Source organism: Lagenorhynchus albirostris, chromosome X (assembly GCF_949774975.1).
Source record: "Lagenorhynchus albirostris chromosome X, mLagAlb1.1, whole genome shotgun sequence".
Lineage (NCBI taxonomy): Eukaryota > Metazoa > Chordata > Mammalia > Artiodactyla > Delphinidae > Lagenorhynchus > Lagenorhynchus albirostris.
In genome coordinates, this window is record NC_083116.1 from 28,450,110 (window position 1) to 28,474,122 (window position 24,013).

The 24,013-nt window shown below is 43.3% G+C and overlaps 1 protein-coding gene across 1 annotated transcript; it reads left to right on the top strand.

The window, feature by feature from the left end:
- Window positions 1-1,720: 1,720 nt before the first annotated feature.
- Window positions 1,721-23,559, top strand: LOC132514121 (homeobox protein ESX1-like). Its single transcript, XM_060138876.1, has 5 exons — window positions 1,721-1,826; window positions 1,983-2,364; window positions 19,756-19,801; window positions 22,963-23,339; window positions 23,403-23,559. The coding sequence occupies exons 1-5, from the start codon at window positions 1,721-1,723 to the stop codon at window positions 23,557-23,559; spliced, it is 1,068 nt and encodes a 355-aa protein (XP_059994859.1).
- The last annotated feature ends 454 nt before the right edge of the window (window positions 23,560-24,013 follow it).

The window sequence follows — 24,013 nt, forward strand, 5'->3', positions numbered from 1 at the left end:
AAGGGCTTACCTGAGGAGGAAATGTCTTGGTTAAAATCAGGAGGAGGTACTCATATTGCCATGTCTTACCAGTTTTTGAAAGAGAATTGGTCAACAAACCTTTTTTAGTTTCTGGACCACCCTCCACAGACATGAGGCAGGGGCACTTATCCCTTAGGCACTGTAGGTGAGGGGACTAGGTCCCATGATATATTTAGGAGCCCACAAAAATGATTTGGCTTCTGATCCCCAATGGGGTTGATGAAAATGGTTGTCCAAGGAAACACAGGCTAAATCAAGTACATTGTCAAGTATAGGGCCCATTATTATAAGCTATTTTCAATATTTAGGATATTAAGTCTTGGGGCATCTATAAAACACTTCTCCAAGGAAAAACCATAGAGCTGTAAATCTGGCCTGGCCCTCTTTTATTTGACAATAAATAAAATTTATTTACTCCTCAGCAAGGGCTCAGGAGAATATTTCGAGAAAACGTGAGGAGATGAGATGGGGGGATAGGCAGCGGCAAAAAAGTGGGTAAATTTACCCATGTCCACAGGGGCCCACCACAAGGGACATGTATGCTTTTGTAGAGGATCTACAGCCAGAAGCAATAGGAGCTTAGGAGCTGTGCACAAAGATGTAGCATAGTCCAGAGCTGCAACAAGGACAAAAAAAAAGAAAAAGAAAAAAGGCAGGAAATCTGTACCCGGCAAGCATTCTTGAGTGCTTGAAACACTGTGCAGGTTTCTACACCTGCAATCTGATGTTGATTCATTACTAAAAATCTATAGGCTAATCGGGGGGGGGGGACGCTGGCTTTCGCTTTCTTTTGTTTTGTTTGCATAGTGCATCTGAGCACCAGGCATGCTCAGAAAACCCAGCCCTGAACTCCTGCTCCTGGAGACCCGGGGAGTATGGCGGACTCTGACTTCAACCTCATTGCAAAAATTCAGAGCAAGCAAACTCCTAGCTAATAATACGGTCGACCCTTCAAGTACACGGCTTTTGAACTTGCAAGTCCACTTAAACACAGGTTTTTGGTGTTTTTTAAAAAAATTTCAATAAATATACAGGCGGCCCTCCATAGCCATGGGTTTCGCATCAGCAGATGCAGAGGGCCGACTCTGGGACTTGAGCATCCGCCGATTTTGGTATCCGCGGCGGGTCCTGGAACCAATCCCCCGCGGATACCGAGGGGCGACCGTATTACTTTGATTACTGTTCCCTTCTTGGTACTGGCTGCCGGATATGGAGGGCTCGGTCAAGAGATAGTCCCCAAATGCTTCTCCAAGGTCTATGGAGCTTGGGTGAGGTCTCTCTCTTACCCTCCACAAAACGGGCACAGCCCCTTGATCTGGGAAGGCGCCCGACCAAGTGCGGAGTACTTAGTCAGCTAGGTTGCAACCTGCCACCCGGAATTCTGCTCTCACGCATGCTCCCTACCAGCGCCTGGGCGGCGCGCAACATCCTCTGCGCCCTGCCCGCGCCCCCTTAGACGGTCCCTAGACGGCCGACGCCCTGCCGCATGCGCACATCAGCTAACCCAACCCCCAGCAGGCTGTGGTAAACCCACAGCGGGCGTCATACCAGAATCTCTGAAACCGGACCAGCCGCCAGAGGAGCCTTAACGTGCCAGATCGTGGGCCACCGCTCTAGCCTTGAGTCGTGAGCCGGGGGTCTCAGGAGATCCGGAGCAGCCTCTGCTGAAGCTCACAGCCTCCTCGACAGCAGTCGGGACATGGAGCGTCAGCCGCAGAGCAGCCACGATGCCTATGACGTCACGTTTGCAGCCATTGCCCGCTTCTTCAAGCTGGGGGTCAAAGAGGAGCGGGAAGAAGCGAAAGGTCAGTGGCGGGTGGGGCACTCGCTTTAACGGATTCCAGGAAAGGTACTTTCCCAGGGCGGGGCGAACGGCAGGACCCCCCCTCGGACGCAGGCCCTCCCCAGAGCCGGGCTCACTCGACGGCCTGATCTTTCTCTTTGGGTTTCCTCCCTTGCAGAGGTGAAGCCCGCGGAGATGTCGCCTCCCGGAGAGGGGGGAGAGGAGCAGAAGGCTCAGTCCGAACCGGAGCAGGGAGCAGCCGCGGAAGGGAAAGAGGCGGGAGACGAAGGAGAAGGAAAGGAAGGCTGCGAGGTCAGCGTCGGAGCCGCCGGCCCCGCGGACGGCGAAAGCCGCGAGGCCGAGGCCGAGGCCGAGGCCGAGGCGGGCGGCGGCGAAGGCGGAGAGCAGGGCGGCGAGGAGCAGCCCCCGCGGGCCGCCGTCGAGGGTCCCGAGACCGCAGACGGGCAGCGGCGGGGCCCCCGCGCCAGGTTCACGCAGGTGCAGGTGCAGGACCTGGAGAGCGTTTTCAAGCACACTCAGTACCCCACCGCGCTCATGCGGTAAGCAGGCGTCTCGGGTGGCGCGGGCTGCCGCGCGGGTGGTGGGCGGCGCTCTCGCGAGTCCCTCTCCTCGGCTCCGGATCTGAAAGCCCCGGGGCCTGGCGGCGGCCCGCCCTTCCGGCACACTCGAGGCCTAGGACGGGGGCGGGGACTCTGCCTGGCGGGAATCGAGGTCGATATTTCCGTGCGGTGTTTGAGTAAGTCACGTTGGGGAGCTTTGTGGGCCGCCGGTTCACATAAATAATGAGTCGCCCGACACGTGGTGGAGCAAATGCAGAGTTGGAATCTACTTTTATCTGAAATTTTGATCATCAGTTATTCATGGATTATATTTGCATTAGTTTAAACACTACATGAAAACATCCTTTATCTTTTCTTTTTTTTTTTTTTTGCGGTGCACGGACCTCTCACTGTTGTGGCCTTTCCGGTTGCGGAGCACAGGCTCCGGACGTGCAGGCTCAGCGGCCATGGCTCACGGGCAGGCTCAGCGGCCATGGCTCACGGGCCCAGCCTCTCCGCGGCATGTGGGATGTTCCCGGACCGGGGCACGAACCCGTGTCCCCCGCATCGGCAGGCGGACTGTCAACCACTGCGCCACCAGGGAAGCCCTAAAACATCCTTTATCTTGATTACTGAATTTTTAAAAATAAATCAATTTATTTATTTATGGCTGCATTGGGTCTTTGTTGCTGCCCTCGGGCTCTGGGCACGGGCTTTCTCTAGTTGCGGCGAGCGGGGGCTACCCTAAAATTGCGGTGCGCGCACTGTGGTGGCTTCTCTTGTTGCAGAGCACGGGCTCTAGGCGGGTGGGCTTCCGTAGTAGTTGTGGCACGTGGGCTCAGTAGTTGTGGCTCGCGGGCTCTAGAGCGCAGTCTCGGTAGTGGTGGCACACGGGCTTAGTTGCCCCGCGGCATGTGGGATCTTCCCGGACCAGGGCTCGGACCCGTGTCCCCTGCATCGGCAGGTGGATTCTTAACCCCTGCGCCACCAGGGAAGCCCGATTACTGAATTTTTAGTTACCCCTGAAGTTTGTGCCTGAGGCAGAGGCAGAATTGTTCCCTAAAGCAAGCTTCAGTGTGGAGAATGAATGGGTTGCTGAGTACCTGTGAATGCGGCTAAAATTTAAAAAGCTATCATTTACATTGTGCTTACTGTGTGTTAAGCACTTGTTTTAAAGGGTTTTTCTACATACTGTCATTGAATCTTCACAACCCCTTGTGAATGTGGTAGCCACTGTTATTATCCCCACTTATAACTGTGAAAAAACTGAAGCTCAGAGAAGTGATGAGACTTGCCCAAGATGGCACAGCTGGAATGTGGCAGAGCTGGGATTCAGTCCTAGGAGTCCTAGGAGGACTGAACAGCCTAGGAGGCTGTTCAGTAGGCAAGGCCAGAGGTGATGGTGTGTTGGTCCAGGGTAGTGGCGATGGAGAGAAGTGAACAGATTAAAGAGATATTTAGCAGGTAAAATTGATAGCAATTCATGGTAATTTGAACACGGGGGTAAAAGGAAATGTTTAAGAAAAATGTATAAATTTCTGATTTGCCCAAATGAATGGCTGCTGGTATATTCACTGAGCTAGGGAATATTGAAAGACAATAAAAGAAGCTTGCAAGAGACAGAGGAGGAGTGTTTGGAGAGGCTGTTTGTAGGCAAACCGTATCGTGGAAACCTGGATGGCGGCAGGAGACGATTCAACAAGAAGGGATGGCAACTAGCATCAACTTCGGTTTAGGATTTTCTGTTCAACTCGATTACTCCAAGTTCGGTTGCTTTTTGCTGTGGTGTGATAATTGGATCAGCCCAATTTCTCCCTTTCTCAAAAGTGTCAAACTCAAGATGCCCCTTGATTTGGATGTCTAGAGCTGCCTGATAAATATTTTTTCTTCCAGTCTATTATGATATAATTAACATTCAGTACTGTATAAGTTTAAGGTGCACAGCATAATGAGTTGGCTTACGTGCATCATGAAATGATTATCATAATAAGTTTGGTGACCATCCATCATCTCATATAGATACATAATTAAACAGAAAAAAAGTTTTTTGTGTGATGAGAACTTTTAGGAACTCTCTTAACAGATTTCGTATATAACATACAGCAGTGTTAATTTTATTTATCATGTTGTACATTATATCCCTAGTACTTATTTATCTTATAACTGGAAGTTTGTACCTTTTGACTGCCTTCATCCAATTTCCCCACCTCACTCAATTTCATTTCTTTTTATGGCTGAGTAATATTCCATTGTATATATATGCCACATCTTCCCCATCCATTCATCCGATGATGAGCACCTAGGTTGCTTCCATCTCTGGGCCATTGTAAATAGAGCTGCAATGAACATCCTGGTACATGACTCCCTTTGAACCATAGTCCTCCCAGGGTATATGCCCAGTAGTGGGCCCGCTGGGTCACGTGGCAGTTCCACTTGTAGTTTTCCAAGGAACCCCCATACTGTTCTCCATAGTGGCTGTACCAATTCACATTCCCACCAGCAGTGCAGGAGCGTTCCCCTTTCTCCACACCCTCTCCAGCATTTATTGTTTCTAGATTTTTTGATGATGGCCATTCTGACCGGTGTGAGATGATATCTCACCGCAGCCCTGATCCGCATTTCCCTAATGATTAATGATATTGAGCATTCCTCCATGTGCTTGCTGGCAGTCTGTACAACTTCCTTGGAGAAATGTCTACCCAGGTCCCCTGCCCATTCCTGGATTGGGTTGCCCGTTTTTCTGTTATTGAGCTGCACGAGCTGCTTGCATATTTTGGAAATTAATCCTTTGTCAGTTGCTCCATCTGCAAACACCTTCTTCCATTCTGAGGGTCGTCCCCTGGTCTTGCTTATGGTTTCCTCCGCTGTGCAAAGGCCCTGAAGTTTCACTAGGTCCCACCTGTTCACCCTTGTTTCTATTTCCATTTCTCTAGGAGGTGGGTCAAAAAGGATCTTGCTGTGATTTATGTCACAGAGTGTTCTGCCTATGCTTTCCTCTAAGAGCCCGACAGCTTCTGGCCTTACATTCAGGCCCTCCATCCATTTTGAGCTTATTTTTGTGCATGGTGCCAGGGAGTGATCTAATCTCAAACCTTTACATGTACCTGTCCAGTCCTCCCAGCACCACCCATTGAAGAGGCTGTCCCTTCTCCACTGTACACTCCTGCCTCCTTCATCAAAGATAAGGTGACCATATGTGCGTGGGTTCATCTCTGGGCTTTCCATCCTGTTGCACTGATCCATCTCCCTGCCTCTGCGCCAGTACCACAGTGTCCCGACCACTGCAGCTCTGTAGTATAGTCCGAAGCCAGGGAGCCCGACTCCTCCAGCTCCGTTCCTCGTTCTCAAGACTGCCCTGGCCATTCGGGGTCCCCTGTGTTTCCTGTATGGATATTTTAGCAATATTAATTCTTCCAATCCAAGAACACAGTGTATCTTGCCATTTGGGGGGAACATTTTCAAATTCCTTCATCAGTGTTTTGTATATAGTTTTCAGAGTATAGGTCTTTCACTTCCTTGGTTAAGTTTATTCCTAGGTATTTTATTCTTTTTGATGCTATTTTATTTCTTATTATTAATTAATTAATTACTTTTATTTTTGGCTGCGTTGGGTCTTTGTTGCTGCACGTGGGCTTTCTTTAGTTGCGGCAAGTGGGGCCTTCTCATTGCGGTGGCTTCTCTTGTTGCAGAGCACAGGCTCTAGGCACGCGGACTTTAGTAGTTGTGGCACACGGGCTCAGTAGCTGTGGCTCGCAGGCTCCAGAGCGCAGGCTCAGTAGTTGTGTCCCACAGGCTTAGTTGCTCCACGGCATGTGGGATCTTCCCAGACCAGGGCTTGAACCTGTGGCCCCTGCATTGGCAGGTGGATTCTTAACTACTGCGCCACCAGGGAAGCCCTTGAAGCTATTTTAAATGGGATTGTTTTCTTGCTTTCTGTCTGAGAGTATAGTGTATTATAGTGTAGAGAAAAGCAGCAGATTTCTGTATATTAATTTGAATCCTGAAACTTTACTGAATTCACTTATTAGTTGTAGCAGTTTTTTGGTGGAGACTTTAGGGTTATCGGGTTTGTTTTTAATTGAGTTACAGTTGATGTACAATATTATATAAGTTTCAGGTGTACAATATAGTGATTCACAATTTTTAAAGGTTATACTCCATTATAGTTATTATAAAATATTGGCTATATTCCCCATGCTGTACAGTATATCCTTGTAGCTTATTTATTTTATACATAGTAGTTTGTACCTATTAATCCACTGCCCCTATCTCGTCCTTCTCCCCTGTATCTTCCCACTGGTAACCACTAGTTTGTTCTCTATATCTATGAGACTGTTTCTTTTTCGTTGTATTCAATAGTTTGCTTTAATTTTTAGATTCCACATATCAGTGAGATCATTTGTCTTTCTCTGTCCTACTCATTTCACTAAGCATAATACCCTCCAAGTCCATCCATGTTGTTGCAAATGGCAAAGTTTTATTCTTTTTAACCTCCATTGTATATACATACCACATCTTCTTTATCCGTTCCTCTATTGGTGGACACTCAGGTTGCTCCCATATCTTGGCTATTGTAAATGATGCTGCTATGAACATTGGGGTGCATGTATCTTTTTGAATTAGTGTTTTTGTTTTTTTCAGATATATACCCAGGATTGAAATTGCTGGGTCCTATGGTAGTTCTATTTTTAGTTTTTTGAGAAACCTCCATACTGTTTGCCACAGTGGCTGCACCAATTTACATTCCCACCAACAGTGTACAAGGGTTCCCCTTTCTCCACATCCTCACCAATATTTGTTATTTGTAGTCTTTTTAAGAATTAATTAATTTACTAAGTTTTGGCTGCATTGGGTCTTCGATGCTGTGCGCGAGCTTACTCTAGTTGCAGGTGAGCCAGAGCTGCTCTTTGTTGCGGTGCACGGGCTTCTCATTGCGGTGGCTTCTCTTGTGGTGGATCACAGGCTGCAGGTGCGCAGGCTTCAGTAGTTGTGGCACACGGGCTCAGTAGTTGTGGCCCGAGGGCTCTAGAGCGCAGGCTCAGTAGTTGTGGTGCACGGGCTTAGTTGCTCTGTGGCATGTAGGATCTTCCTGGACCAGGGCTCAAACCCGTGTCCCCTGCACTGGCAGGTGGATTCTTAACCACTGCGCCACCAGGGAAGTCCCTGTAGTCTTTTGGACGGTAGCTATTCTAAGGTGATATCTCATTGTAGTTGTGGTTTGCATTACTCTGATGATTGGTGCTGTCCGTTTTTATTTTTTTATATATTTATTTTTCTGAATTTTTGAATTTTATTTATTTTTTTATACAGCGGGTTCTTATTAGTTATCCATTTTACACATATTACTGTATATATGTCAATCCCAGTCTCCCAGTTCACCCCACCACCACCACCACCCCACTGTCCCCCCTTGGTGTCCATATGTTTGTTCTGTACATGTGCGTCTCTATTTCTGCCCTGCAGACTGGTTCATCTGTACCATTCTTCTAGGTTCCACATATATGCATTAATATAGGATATTTGTTTTTCTCTTTCTGACTTACTTCACTCTGTATGACAGTCTCTAGATCCATCCACATCTCTACAAATGACCCAATTTCGTTCCTTTTTATGACTAATATTCCACTGTACATATGTACCACATCTTCTTTATCCATTCATCTGACGATGGGCATTTAGGTTGCTTCCATGACCTGGCTATTGTAAATAGTGCTGTAATGAACATTGGGGTGCATGTGTCTTTTTGAATTACGGTTTTCTCTGGGTATATGCCCAGGAGTGGGATTACTGGGTCATATGGTAATTCTATTTTTAGTTTTTTAAGGAACCTCCATACTGTTCTCCATAGTGGCTATATCAATTTACATTCCCACCAACAGGGCAACAGGGTTCCCTTTTCTCCACACCCTCTCCAGCATTTGTTGTTTGTAGATTTTCGGATGATGCCCATTCTAACTGGTGTGCGGTGATACCTCACTGTAGTTTTGATTTGCGTTTCTCTAATAATAGTGATGTTGAGCAGCTTGTCATGTGCTTCTTGGCCATCTGTATGTCGTCTTTGGAGAAATGTCTGTTTAGGTCTTCTGCCCATTTTTGGATTGGGTTGTTTGTTTTTTTGCTATTGAGCTGCATGAGCTGCTTGTAAATTTTGGAGATTAATCCCTTGTCACTTGCTTCATTTGCAAATATTTTCTCCCATTCTGAGGGTTGTCTTTTGGCCTTGTTTATGGTCTCCTTTGCTATGCAAAAGCTTTTAAGTTTCATTAGGTCCCATTGGTTTATTTTTGTTTTTATTTTCATTACTCTAGGAGGTGGAACAAAAAAGATCTTGCTTCAATTTATCTCAAAGAGTGTTCTTCCTATGTTTTCCTCTAAGAGTTTTATAGTGCTCGGTCTTACATTTAGGTCTCTAATCCATTTTGAGTTTATATTTGTGTATGGTGTTAGGGAGTGTTCTAATTGCATTCTTTTACATGGAGCTGTCCAGTTTTCCCAGCACCACTTATTGAAGAGACTGTCTTTTTCTCCATTGTACGTCCCTGCCTCCTTTGTCATAGATTAGTTGACCATAGGTGCGTGGGTTTATGTCTGGGCTTTCTATCCTGTTGCATTGATCTGTATTTCTGTTTTTGTGCCAGTACCCTATTGTCTTGATTACTGTAGCTTTGCAGTATAGTCTGAAGTCTGCGAGTCTGATTCCTCCAGCTCCATTTTTTTCCCTCAAGACTGCTTTGGATATTCGGGGTCTTTTGTGTCTCCATACAAATTTTAAGATTTTTTTGTTCTAGTTCTGTAAAACACGCCATTGGTAATTTGATAGGGATTGCATTGAATCTGTAGATTGCTTTGGGTAGTATTGCCATTTTCACAATGTTGATTCTTCCAATCCAAGAACATGGTATATCTCTCCATCTGTTGGTATCATCTTTAATTTCTTTCATCAGTGTCTTATAGTTTTCTGCATACAGGTCTTTTGTCTCTCTAGGTAGGTTTATTCCTAGGTATTTTACTCTTTTTGTTGCCATGGTAAATGGGAGTGTTTCCTTAATTTCTCTTTCAGATTTTTCATCATTAGTGTATAGGAATGCAAGAGATTTCTGTGCATTAATTTTGTATCTTGCAACTTTACCAAATTCATTGGTTAGCTCCAGTAGTATTCTGGTGGCATCTGTAGGATTCTCTATGTATAGTATCATGCCATCTGCAAACAGTGACAGCTTTACTTCTTCTATTCCAATTTGTATTCCTTTTATTTCTCTTTCTTCTCCGATTGCCGTGGCTAGGACTTCCAAAACTATGTTGAATAATTGTGGTGAGAGTGGGCAACCTTGTCTTGTTCCTGATCTTAGGAAATGCTTTCAGTTTTTCACCACTGAGAATGATGTTTGCTGTGGGTTTGTCGTATATGGGCTTTATTATATTGAGGTAGGTTCCCTCTATGCCCACTTTCTGGAGAGTTTTTATCATAAATGGGTGTCGAATTTTCTCAAAAGTTTTTTCTTCATCTATTGAGATGATCATATGGTTTTTCTTCTTCAATGTGTTAATATGGTGTATCACATTGATTGATTTGCATATATTGAAGAATCCTTGCATTCCTGGGATAAATCCCACTTGATCACAGTGTCTGATCCTTTTAATGTGTTGTTGTATTCTGCTTGCTAGTATTTTGTTGAGGATTTTGGCATCTATATTCATCAGTGATATTGGTCTGTAATTTTCTTTTTTGTAGTATCTTTGTCTGGTTTTGGTATCCAGGTGATGGTGGCCTCATAGAATGAGTTTGGGAGTGTTCCTTCCTCTGCAATTTTTTGGAAGAGTTTGAGAAGGATGGGTGTTAGCTCTTCTCTAAATGTTTGATAGCATTCACCTGTGAAGCTATCTGGTCCTGGACTTTTGTTTGTTGGAAGATTTTTTTTTTTTTTTTTTTTTTTGCGGTACGCGGGCCTCTCACTGCTGTGGCATCTCCCGTTGCAGAGCACAGGCTCCAGACGCGCAGGCTCAGCGGCCATGGCTCATGGGCCCAGCCACTCCGCGGCATGTGGGATCTTCCCGGACTGGGGCACGAACCCGTGTCCCCTGCATCGGCAGGCGGACTCTCAACCACTGCGCCACCAGGGAAGCCCTGTTGGAAGATTTTTAATCACAGTTTCAATTTAATTACTTGTGATTGGTCTGTTCATATTTTCTGTTTCTTCCTGGTTCAGTCTTGGAAGGTTATACCATTCTAAGAATTTGTCCATTTCTTCCAGGTTGTCCATTTTATTTCCATAGAGTTGCTTGTAGTAGTCTCTTAGGTTGCTTTGTATTTCTGCAGTGTCTGTTGTAACTTTTCCTTTTGCATTCCTAATTTAATTGATTTGAGTTCTCTCCCTCTTTTCCTTGAGGAGTCTGGCTAATGGTGTATCAATTTCGTTTATCTTCTCAAAGAACCAGCTTTTAGTTCTGTTGATCTTTGCTATTGTTTTCTTTGTTTCTATTTCATTTATTTCTGCTCTGATCTTTATGATTTCTTTCCTTCTGCTAACTTTGGGTTTTGTTTGTTCTTCTTTCTCTAGTTCCTTTAGGTGTAAGTTTAGATTGTTTACTTGAGATTTTTATTGTTTCTTGAGGTAGGCTTGTATCGCTATAAACTTCTGTCTTAGAACTGCTTTTGCTGCATCCCATAGGTTTTGGATCGCCGTGTTTTCATTGTCATTCGTCTCTAGGTATTTTTTGATTTCCTCTTTAATTTCTTCAATGATCTCTTGGTTATTTAGTAACGTATTGTTTAGCCTGCATGTGTTCGTGTTTTTTACGTTTTTTTCCCTGTAATTGATTTCTAATCTTATAGCGTTGTGGTCAGAAAAGATGCTTGATATCATTTCAATTTTGTTAAATTTACTGAAGCTTGATTTGTGGCCGTAGATGTGATCTGTCCTGGAGAATGTTCCATGCGCAGTTGAGAAAAAAGTGTAATCTGCTGTTTTTGGATGGAATGTCCTATAAATATCAATTAAATCTGTCTGGTCTATTGTGTCATTTAAAGCTTGTGTTTCCTTATTAATTTTCTGTTTGGATGATCTGTCCATTGGTGTAAGTGAGGTGTTAAAGTCCCCCACTATTATTGTGTTGCTGTCGATTACCTCTTTTATAGCTGTTGGCAGTTGCCCTATGTATTGAGGTGCTCCTATGTTGAGTGCATATATATTTATAATTCTTATATCTTCTTCCTGGATTGATCATTATGTAGTGTCCTTCCTTGTCTCTTGTAACATTGTTTATTTTAAGGTCTATTTTATCTGATACAAGTATTGCTACTCCAGCTTTTTTTTTTCTTTCTTTATTTTTTTTTGTGGTACGTGGGCCTCTCACTGTTGTGGCCTCTCCCGTTGCAGAGCACAGGTTCCGGACGCGCAGGCTCAGCGGCCATGTCTCGCGGGCCTAGCCGCTCCGCGGCATATGGAATCCTCCCGGACCAGGGCACGAACCCATGTCCCCTGCATAGGCAGGCAGACTCTCAACCACTGCGCCACCAGGGAAGCCCTCCAGCTTTCTTTTGATTTCCATTTGCATGGAATATCTTTTTCCATCCCCTCACTTTCAGTCTGTATGTGTCCCTTGGTCTGAAGTGGGTCTCTTGTAGACAGCATGTATATGGTTCTTATTTTTCTGTCCATTCAGCGAGGCTGTGTCTTTTAGTTGGAGCATTTAGTCCATTCACGTTTAAGGTAATTATCGATATGTATGTTCCTGTTACCATTGTCTTAATTGTTATGGGTTTGTTTTTGTAGGTCCTTTTTTTCTCTTGTGTCTCCCACTTAGAGAACTTCCTGTAGCATTTGTTGTAAAGCTGGTTTGGTAGTGCTGAATTCTCTTAGCTTTTGCTTGTCTGTAAAGCTTTTGATTTCTCCATCGAACTGAATGACATCCTTGCCGAGTAGAGTAATCTTGGTTGTAGGTTCTTCCCTTTCATCACTTTAAGTATATCATGCCACTCCCTTCTGGCTTTTGTAGAGTTCCTGCTGAGAAATCAGCTGTTAACCTTATGGCAGTTCCCTTGTATATTATTTGTCATTTTTCCCTTGTTGCTTTCAGTAATTTTTCTTTGTCTTTAATTTTTGTCAATTTGATTACTATGTGTCTCGGTGTGTTTCCCCTTGGGTTTATCCTGCCTGGGACTCTCTGTGCTTCCTGGACTTGGGTGGCTATTTCCTTTCCCACGTTAGGGAAGTTTTCCACTATAATCTCTTCAAATATTTTCTCGGGTCCTTTCTCTCTCTCTTCTCCTTCTGGGACCCCTATAATGCGGATGTTGTTGCGTTTAATGTGGTCCCAGAGGTCTCTTAGGCTGTCTTCATTTCTTTTCATTCTTTTTTCTTTATTCTGCTCCGTGGCAGTGAACTCCACCATTCTGTCTTCCAGGTCACTTATCTGTTCTTCTGCCTCAGTTATTCTGCGATTGATTCCTTCTAGTGTATTTTTCATTTCAGTTATTGTATTGTTCATCTCTGTTTGTTTGTGCTTTAATTCTCCTAGATCTTTGTTTAACATTTCTTGCATCTTCTCAATCGTTGCCTCCATTTGTTTTCTGAGGTCCTGGATCATCTTCACTATCATTATTCTGAATTCATTTTCTGGAAGTTTTCCTATCTCCACTTCATTTAGTTGTTTTTCTGGGGTTTCATCTTGTTCCTTCATCTGGTACATAGCCCTCTGCCTTTTCATCTTGTCTATCTTTCTGTGATTGTGGTTTTTGTTCCACAGGCTGTGGGATTGTAGTTCTTCTTGCTTCTGCTCTCTACTTCCTAATGTCTGTTTTTATTGAGGTATATTTGATTTACAATGTTATATTAGTTTCAGATGTGCAGCACAGTGATTCAATATTTTCATAGATTATTCTCCATTTAAAGTTATTATAAAATATTGGCTCTATTCCTGGTGCTGTAAAATATATCCTTTTTTTATTATCCAATTCAGTTTCATTACTGATCATTGATGTATTCAAATTTTCTATTTCTTACTGCTTTAGTCTTGGGAGACGGTACATTTCTGGGAATTTGTTCATTTCTTCTAGTTTGTCCATTTTATTGATGTATGATTGTTCATAGTAATCTCTTATGATCCTTTGTATTTCTGTGGTGTTGGTTCTAACCTCTTTTTCTTTTCTGATTTTATTGATTTGGACCCTCTTTCTCTTTTTCTTGATGAGTCTGGCTAAAGGTTTATCAATTTTATTTACCTTTTCAAAGAATCATCTCTTACTTCCATTGATATTTTATATATTTTAAAATCTATTTCATTTCTTTCTTCTCTGATCTTTGTGACTTTGTCCCTTGTACTAACTTTGGGTTTTGTTCTCTTATTTTGTTTTTTTGTTTTTTTTAACATCTTTATTGGGGTATAATTGCTTTACAATGGTGTGTTAGTTTCTGCTTTATAACAAAGTGAATCAGTTATACATATACATATGTCCCCATATCTCTTCCCGCTTGCGTCTCCCTCCCTCCCACCCTCCCTATCCCACCCCTCTAGGTGGTCACAAAGCACCGAGCTGATCTCCCTGTGCTATGCGGCTGCTTCCCACTAGCTATCTATTTTACGTTTGGTAGTGTATATATGTCCATGCCACTCTCTCAGTTTGTCCCAGCTTACCCTTCCCCCTCCCCGTATCCTCAAGTCCATTCTCTAGTAGGTCTGTGTCTTTATTCCTGTCTTGCGCCTAGTTCTTCATGTCATTTTTTTCCTTAGATTCCATATATATGTGTTAGCATACGGTATTTGTCTTTCTCTTTCTGACTTACTTCACTGTGTAAGACAGACGCTAGGTCCATCCACCTCACTACAAATAACTCGATTTCGTTTCTTTTTATGGCTGAGTAACATTCCATTGTATATATGTGCCACATCTTCTTTATCCATTCACCTGTTGATGGACACTTAGGTTGCTTCCATGTCCTGGCTATTGTAAATAGAGCTGCAGTGAACATTGTGGTACATGACTCTTTTGGAATTATGGTTTTCTCAGGGTATATTCCCAGTAGTGGGTTTGCTGGGTCATATGGTAGTTCTATTTTTAGTTTTCTAAGGAACCTCCATACTGTTCTCCATAGTGGTTGTATCAATTTACATTCCAACCAACAGTGCAAGAGCGTTCCCTTTTCTGCGCACCCTCTCCAGCATTTATCGTTTCTAGATTTTTCTGATGATGGCCATTCTGACCGGTGTGATATGACATCTCATTGTAGTTTTGATTTGCATTTCTCTAATGATTAATGATGTTGAGCAGGGCTTCCCTGGTGGTGCAGTGGTTGAGAATCTGCCTGCCAATGCAGGGGACACGGGTTCGAGCCCCGGTCTGGGAAGATCCCACATGCCACGGAGCAACTGGGCCCGTGAGCCACAACTACTGAGCCTGTGCGTCTGGAGCCTGTGCTCCGCAACAAGAGAGGCCGTGATAGTGAGAGGCCCGCGCACCGCGATGAAGAGTGGCCCCCGCTTTCCGCAACTAGAGAGAGCCCTCGCACAGAAATGAAGACCCAACACGGCCAAAAATAAATAAATTAATTAATTAATTACAAAAAATGATGTTGAGCATTCTTTCATGTGTTTGTTGGCAATCTGTGTATCTTCTTTGGAGAAATGTCTATTTAGGTCTTCTGCCCATTTATGGATTGGGCTGTTGTTTGTTTGATATTGAGCTGCATGAACTGTTTGTAAATTTTGGAGATGAATCCTTTGTCAGTTGCTTCATTTGCAAATACTTTTTTCCATTCTGAGGGTTGTCTTTTGGTCTTGTTTATGGTTTCCTTTGCTGTGAAAAAGCTTTGAAGTTTCAATAGGTCCCATTTGTTTATTTTTGTTTTTATTTCCATTTCTCTAGGAAGTGGGTCAAGAAGGATCTTGCTCTGATTTATGTCATAGAGTGTTCTGCCTATGTTTTCCTCTAAGAGTTTGATAGTGTCTGGCCTTACATTTAGGTCTTTAATCCATTTTTAGTTTATTTTTGTATATGGTGATAGGGAGTGTTCTAATTTCATACTTTTACATGTACCTGTCCAGTTTTCCCAGCACCACTTATTGAAGAGGCTGTCTTTTCTCTACCATATATTGTTGCCTCCTTTATCAAAGGTAAAGTGACCATATGTGCGTGGGTTTATGTCTGGGCTTTCTATCCTGTTCCATTGATCTGTATTTCTGGTTTTGTGCCAGTACCATACTGTCTTGATGACTGTAACTTTGTAGTATAGTCTGAAGTCAGGGAGCCTGATCCCTCCAGCTCCATTTTTCGTTCTCAAGATTGCTTTAGGTATTCGGGGTCTTTTGTGTTTCCATACAATTTGTGAAATTTTTTGTTCTAGTTCTGTGAAAAATGCCAGTGGTAGTTTGATAGGGATTGCATTAAATCTGTAGATTGCTTTGGGTAGTAGAGTCATTTTCACAATGTTGGTTCTTCCATTCCAAGAACATGGTATATCTCTCCATCTATTTGTGTCATCTTTAATTTCTTTCATCAGTGTCTTATAATTTTCTGCACACAGGTCTTTTGTCTCCTTAGGTTGGTTTATTCCTAGATACTTTATTCTTTTTGTTGCAGTGGTTAATGGGAGTGTTTTCTTAGTTTCACTTTTCGATTTTTCATCATTATTGTATAGGAATGCCAGAGATTTCTGTGCATTAATTTTGTATCCTGCTGCTTTACCAAATACATTGATTCACTCTAGTAGTTTTCTGCTAGCATCTTTAGGATTCTCTATGTATAGTATCATGTCATCTGCAAACAGTGACAGCTTTACTTCTTCTTTTCCAATTTGGATTCCTTTTATTTTTTGTTTCTCTGATTGCTGTGGCTAAAACTTCCAAAACTATGTTGAATAAGAGTGGTGAGAAAGTGGGAAACCTTGTCTTGTTCCTAATCTTAGTGGAAATGGTTTCAGTTTTTCACCATTGAGGACGATGTTGGCTGTGGGCTTGTCATATATGGCCTTTATTATGTTGAGGAAAGTTCCCTCTATGCCTGCTTTCTGCAGGGTTTTTATCATAAATGGGTGTTGAATTTTGTCGAAAGCTTTCTCTGCATCGATTGAGATGACCCTATGGTTTTTCTCCTTCAATGTGTTAATATGGTGTATCACATTGATTGATTTGCGTATATGGAAGAATCCTTGCATTCTTGGAATAAACCCCACTTGATCATGGTGCATGATCCTTTTAATGTGCCGTTGGATTCTGTTTGCTAGTATTTTGTTGAGGATTTTTGCATCTATGTTCATCAGTGGTATTGCCTGTAGTTTTCCTGCTTTGTGACATCTTGTCTAGTTTTGGTATCAGGGTGATGGTGGCCTCGTAGAATGAGTTTGGGAGTGTTCCTCCCTCTGCTATATTTTGGAAGAGTTTGAGATTGATAGGTGTTAGCTCTTCTCTAAATGTTTGATAGAATTCGCCTGTGAAGCCATCTGGTCCTGGGCTTTTGTTTGTTGGAAGATTTTTAATCACACTTTCAATTTCAGTGCTTGTGATCGGTCAGTTCATATTTTCTATTTCTTCCTGGTTCAGTCTCGGCAAGTTGTGCCTTTCTAAGAATTTGTCCATTTTTTCCCATTGTCAAATTTATTGGCATATAGTTGCTTGTAGTAATCGCTCATGATCCTTTGTATTTCTGCAGTGTCAGTTGTTACTTCTCCTTTTTCATTTCTAATTCTATTGATTTGAGTCTTCTCCCTTTTTTTCTTGATAAGTCTGGGTAATGGTTTATCAATTTTGTTTATCTTCTCAAAGAACCAGCTTTTAGTTTTATTGATCTTTGCTATCATTTCCTTCATTTCTTTTTCATTTATTTCTGATCTGATCTTCATGATTTCTTTCCTTCTGCTAACTTTGGGGGTTTTTTTGTTCTTCTTTCTCTAATTGCTTTAGGTGCAAGGTTAGGTTGTTTATTTGAGATGTTTCCTGTTCCTTAAGGTAGGATTGTATTGCTATAAACTTCCCTCTTAGAACTGCTTTTGCTGCATTCCATAGGTTTTGGGTCATCGTGTCTCCATTGTCATTTGTTTCTAGGTATTTTTTGATTTCCTCTTTGATTTCTTCAGTGATCACTTGGTTATTAAGTGGTGTATTGTTTAGCCTCCATGTGTTTGTATTTTTTACAGATCTTTTCCTGTAATTGATATCTAGTTTCATAGCGTGGTGGTCGGAAAAGATACTTGATATGATTTCAATTTTCTTAAATTTACCAAGGCTTGATTTGTGATCCAAGATATGATCTATCCTGGAGAATGTTCCATGAGTACTTGAGCAGAATGTGTATTCTGTTGTTTTGGGATGGAATGTCCTATAAATATCAATTAAGTCCATCTTGTTTAATGTATCATTTAAAGCTTGTGTTTCCTTATTTATCTTCATTTTAGATGATCTGCCCATTGGTGAAAGTGGGGTGTTAAAGTCCCCTACTATGATTGCGTTACCGTCGATTTCCCCTTTTATGGCTGTTAGCCTTTGCCTTATGTATTGAGGTGCTCCTATGTTGGGTGCTTAAATATTTACAGTTGTTATATCTTCTTCTTGGATCGATCCCTTGATCATTATGTAGTGTCCTTCTTTGTCTCTTGTAATAGTCTTTATTTTAAAGTGTATTTTGTCTCATATGAGAAATGCTACTCCAGCTTTATTTTGATTTCCATTTGCATGGAATACCTTTTTCCATCCCTTCACTTTCTGTCTGAGTCTTTAGATCTGAAGTGCATCTCTTGTAGGCAGCATGTATGTGGGTCTTGTTTTTGTATCCATTCAGCCACTCTTTGTCGTTTGATTGGAGCATTTATTCCATTTATATTTAAAGTAATTATTGGTAGGTATGTAATTACTGCCATTTTGCTAATTGTTTTTGGAGTTCTTTTTTGTTCCTTCTTCTTTTGCTCTCTTCCCTTGTGATTTGATGACTATCTTTAGTGTTATGTTTGGATTCCTTTCTCTTTTTGTGTGTGTGTATCTATTATAGATTTTTGGTTTGTGGTTACCATGAGGTTTATATATAGCAGTGCATGAGATTATACGTATATATGTATATATCTATATTCTTTTTTCTTATTCTTTTCCATTATATTTTATTACAAGATATTGAATAGAGTTCCCTGTGCTATACAATAAATCCTTGTGGTTTATCTGGTATCTATGGTAGTGTGCATCTGTTAATCCTGTGCTCCCAATTTATCCCCCCACTTGGTAACCATAAGTTTGTTTTTTATGTCTGTGAATCTGTTTTTGTTTTGTAAATAAGTTCACTTGTTCTGTTTTTTAGATTCCACATATAAGTGGTATCATGTAATATTTGTCTTTCTCTGTCTGACTTACTTCACTTAGGATAGTACTCTCTAAGTCCGTCCATGTTGTTACAAATGGCAGGATTTCATACCTTTTTATGGCTGAGTAATATTCCATTGTATATATATACCACATCGTCTTCATCCATTCATCTGTTGATGGACACTTAGGTTGCTTCCACATCTTAGTTATTGTAAACAGTGCTGCTCTGAACATTGGGGTGCATGTATCTTTTCGAATTAGAGCTTTCATCTTTTTCAGGTATATGCCCAGATATGGGATTAGTGATGTTGAGCATCTTTTCATGTGCCTGTTGGCCATCTGTATGTCTTCTTTGGAGAAATGTCTATTTAGGTCTTCTGCCCATTTTTTGATTGCGTTGTTTGTTTTTTTGTTATTGAGTTGTACGAGCTATTGGCATATTTTGGAAATTAAGCCCTTGTCAGTTGCATGGTGTGCAAATATTTTCTCCCAGTTCGTAAATCTAATGTGCTTGGACCCCTTGCTTCTTGGGGAGAACCTCTGCAATTGTAATTATCCTCCCATTTATGGGTCGCCAACCTGGGGGTGTGGGTCTTGACTATACCACATCTCGGCCCTTCCTATCCATCTCATTGTGTTTCCTTCTTTAGATCTGTAGTTGTGGAAGCTCTTGTCTGCTAGTCTTCAGGTCATTCTCATCAATAGTTGCTCTGTAGGCTTCCCTGGTGGCGCAGTGGTTGAGTGTCCGCCTGCCGATGCAGGGGACACGGGTTCGTGCCGCGTTCCGGGAAGATCCCACATGCCGCGGAGCGGCTGGGCCCGTGAGCCATGAGCGCTGAGCCTGCGCATCCGGAGCCTGTGCTCCGCAACGGGAGAGGCCACAACAGTGAGAGGCCCGCGTACCGCAAAAAAAAAAAAAAAAAAAAGTTGCTTTGTAAATAGCTGTAATTTTGGTGTACCCATGGAAGGAGGTAAGCTCGGGGTTTTTCCTATGTCATCATCTTGGCTACTCTCTGAATAAACATTTTAACATAGCATAAAATGTGCATTGTATATTTTGTTTCATCCATAATGTCAAGTGCTGAATATTTTCAATATTTTTCCCCTCAGAAAGGAGCTTGCAAGACGCCTGGGAGTGACTGAAGCCAGTGTGTGGGTCAGTAAACCTGAAAAAAGCAACTTGGCACGGCAGCCAATCTAAAACCTGCTTTAGGAATTGGATACCTTGTCCTAGACATTCTCAAGTTGGTGTGTTTTTGTACACTTGTCGATGTTTTGGAAATAAGGTTTGGACTTGTGGGGCTTTGGGGCCAGAATATATGTATCTTCAGTAAAGTTAAACTCCTTCCAAAACTGGTATCCCTTAGGGGACAAGTCTCTGTGGAATCATGTTGGGGCTGATTCTGACTTGGCAGTTATTCAAATTAATGCACCAAATAGCTGGGTTAGAAGAGGGTTCAAGTATACTAAATTATTTAAAAGTTTTAAAGCCAGGCCTAAGCTCTTTGTATAAGGAGTGAATTTACAAGTATTCAGGCAATTGGGTAAGGGAATAAATAACTCACCTCGGAACACAACATGTGAGCAACTAATATATGTTTAGTTTAGATGAGACTGATGGGGAGGCGAATAGCTTAAAATTCCAAGTGCCTGGTCCTCTTGCTGTTGTTTTTATGTGTTTGGTAGAGCAGTGTAGAGAGTTTCAGCCGTAAATTTTAATTTTCTGAAATTTTTTGATGTGCAGCCTGAAAACATTGCTAACATAGTAGGTTGTGCAGTATGATGGAGAGGGGGGAAAGGTTTGCAACCTTTAGGAATTTGTCTAAACATATAAAACAATAAAACAAACAAAAAGAACAAATTTGAATAAATTTCCACTGACCTCAAAAGGTGGACGGGTTTGAGAATAATTGGATACTATCGATATATGTCTTGGAGATACTGCGTAAATTCAACATTATGAAACTACCGAATGTATCAGTGAATATTATTTTGAGCAATTTCTAATGTCTAAGAATTTTTTTCTTCCGTTTTCATACTATTATGAGGGATTGGTTTCGAAGAATTTGTTTGTGATGGTCAGTGGTTGGCTCTCAGCTAGTCGCTTACCTGTGTTAATTTGAAATACTTGCTCATTCATTCAGGTAGTGGTTACTAGTTGGTAGCTCATGGCACAGAAGCTGATTATTTGTCCATAGAACACAGTAAGTTGTATCAAAGGAGTATATATATATATATAACATATATATATATTTAATATATTTATTTATTTATATTTGGCTGCGTTGGGTCTTCGTTGCTGTGCGTGGGCTCTTCTCTAGTTGAGGAGAGCCGGGGTTACTCTTCGTTGTGGTGCGCGGTCTTCTCAGTGCAGTGGCTTCACTTGTTGTGGAAGAGGAATATTTTTTTACAACACAAGATTGATAGAAAGGAAGAAAGAAGGAAGGAAGGAAAGAAGAATCAGGATGGGTTCACTAGCTTTGCTGCAGAGAGCGTGTGTGAGGGCAGTGATGGACACGGGCTGCAGAGCTGGTGGTGGGGTCTGGAAAGCAGTGCTGGCGGCCTAAGGCCACGGGCTGGGCTCACAGTCAGGTCTGGCCAGGGCTTGGGAGGCGCAGGCCTCTGCTTTCTCAAGCAGGCAAAGCAAGCTCAGAGGAAAAGAGAAACTGAAGTTTTGGTGGCTTGCTTCTCCTGGGTTTACGTAGTGGTCTCTTAATGGAGTTCTGAAGGGAAAAGGAGCAACAAGAAACAAATGAAGAAGACGGGAGAATGTTTTCATCTGTTTCCAAACTCTACAGCATGAGCGTCCCAAAGAAACATTTAATGGACACCCTCCCTTGGTTTGCAAGGACAGTAGGAGCTGTTTTATGAAACCAGTATTGGAAATATGGAAGTAGTGTCAGCCTGAACCTCACATAGCCAGCTTTGCACATTGCTTATATTTATGCAGATTTGACCATTGGTACGCTCGAACCCCCCAAAATGAGCTCTATTACACTGGCTTTTCTCGACTACATATTCATGCAGCAGAAGGACCCAAATACTAAGATGGGAGAGGGAAGATGGGGCGACAGAGAGAGGAGGCCCTTGGTCTCATGTAAAATTTGCCGAGTGGAAACATCCAAAAATACTAAATATGGCACAATTCCATTAACTGAGATGCTGAGGGAGCAGTGCAGTCCACAGGACAGGTTTTACTTTCAGTTGTTACTAGTTGGCAGATATTTAGGGGGGAGCCGTTTTGTGACCCCTCAGTCACGTGGTTGTCGGCTGTCCTCCTAAAATGCAGGTTGCACCCTCTTGACTTAAGCATAAGGGACAGGATGGGGATCTCCTGGTTGATTAGCAGCTCCTAGAGGGCGCAACCTTGCTGGGCACCAGAGGCTCTGCTCCAAGGCCCTGCAACTGTAGCCAGAGCGGAGTGAGCTGACCTGGTCCTGAGCCCAGGAAGGTTTGGAGGGTGGGGCAGGTTGGAGAGTGCAGAATTGACAGAGGTGACAATGGTATGCCTCTTTCCCCCCAAACTCTTGTCTGGGCAAAGATTTTAAGAGTTTTAGTAAATTTGGGCTGAGTTCGTCTAAGCATTCGTTACCCCTATAGTCTAATATTAAGGCAGTGTCCAGGGCTTCAGTTTCGCCGGTGTCCAGCAAGACAAGCCACAAAGTCCCTGGGCCCCCCATGACCAAACCTCCCTCACAATACCATCTCCTTCTTTATAACCATCCCAAGGCTCCAGAGGATGAATGACCCTTTTTAGTCATCTTTGGGGAAAACTTTTGTTTAAAAATCCAACCCACTCCTATTGATTACTTACTGTAACCAAAGATGGGTTTTTCAAAATGGGGACCGTTCCCCTCAGTATGATTTTAAAAGGCACCCACTTTTTCCTATGCTCAACTTCCCCCATAAGTAAGGTGACACCTGCCCAATGAGTAGGGATTAGTGGCAGCTGGAGCTGACGGTCAGTTGTCAGGACGCAGACCTCCCAGGCACAGTAATAACAGCAGGGACAGAGTGCAGTTGGTCAGCTCCACCTGCGTGTAAGAGTGGGGGAAATAATAGAAAAGGTGGGAGGGGAGAGACAAAGCCATATGCCAATCCAGAGCCTGGCACATAGTCGGTGCTCGCTCTTGGGGGGAGGGCGGCTGAAGGGAGCGCCTTCAGCTACATATCCTAAGATACTTTAGCAAGAAGGAAATAGCTTCTCCTGATGCGCTTTCAAATCTTCAAGGCACCGAGAGCTCCCTGCTGCAATTTTTCATGTCTGACATGAAATGCTCAATATACTAATCAATCCCTTTTTCTCTCTGCTTGAAGGTTTGGTTTAGGAGTAGAAGGGCCAAGTGTCGGAGACATCAGAGGGCAGTAATGCTCAGAAACGTGCCCCACGTGCCCCCGGTCCTCCGTGCTGTCGTTAGTGTGTGTGAACCCTGCCGTGCCATTCTGCTTCAGGAGCTGGATTGGGTCCACGTTTTTCTGGAGCAAGTGCCACTGGAGCTGCCTCTGCTGCCCGGGGCGCCCATGCTACCCAACCTGCCCGTGCCACCCATGCCGCCCATGCCGCCCGTCCCACCCATGCCCCCCATGCCACCCAACCTGCCCATGCCGCCCATGCCGCCCGTCCCACCCATGCCCCCCATGCCACCCAACCTGCCCGTGCCACCCATGCCACCCATGCCGCCCGTCCCACCCATGCCCCCCATGCCACCCAACCTGCCCGTGCCGCCTGAGCCATCCATGCCACCCATGCCGCCCAGGCCGCCCTTGCCACCCTTTCCTCCTATGCTGTTGCATCCTCCGCCCTGTCATCTTCCACACGTGCTACACTGTTGGTGCCCTCATGTGGCATCGCGTCGTTCCTTTCCATTGGAGATCCTTCAGCTGCCCGAACTTTCTATTGAATTGTGTCTGTGACGGTTTTTTCCAAAGGGCCTTTGAGCCAGTTTCAAATTCTGCATACCTCACCACCAAGAGCAGTTCCCCAGATGCCTGCAAAGTATATTAAATAGAAGTAGAGGCCTTGACCCACTGTTTTAGGGCATGTTTTGTATTTTCAATAAAGTTGTGAGTCCTCTGCATATTTGTTCTCTGTGTCACATGGGGTTAGTAAATTTGATAGAAACGGCTAAGCCAACTCCATTCAGACCGAATGCCCAGGAGGCCTCCTTTCATGCAGTAACAGCCCTGAGTCACCATCATAGGCCATGCACATCTCAGAAGTTTGCCAGGTGCCCGTGAGGGGTTTACACAGACCCACCTGTTCTCTTCCACCCTCTCCCCCAGCACCCATGCTCCCCGCACGCTGCCCCATTGGGACCACCTAGATGTGCAAGACGGGTGGTGTGAGTCTCGAATGGGAGAACAGTGT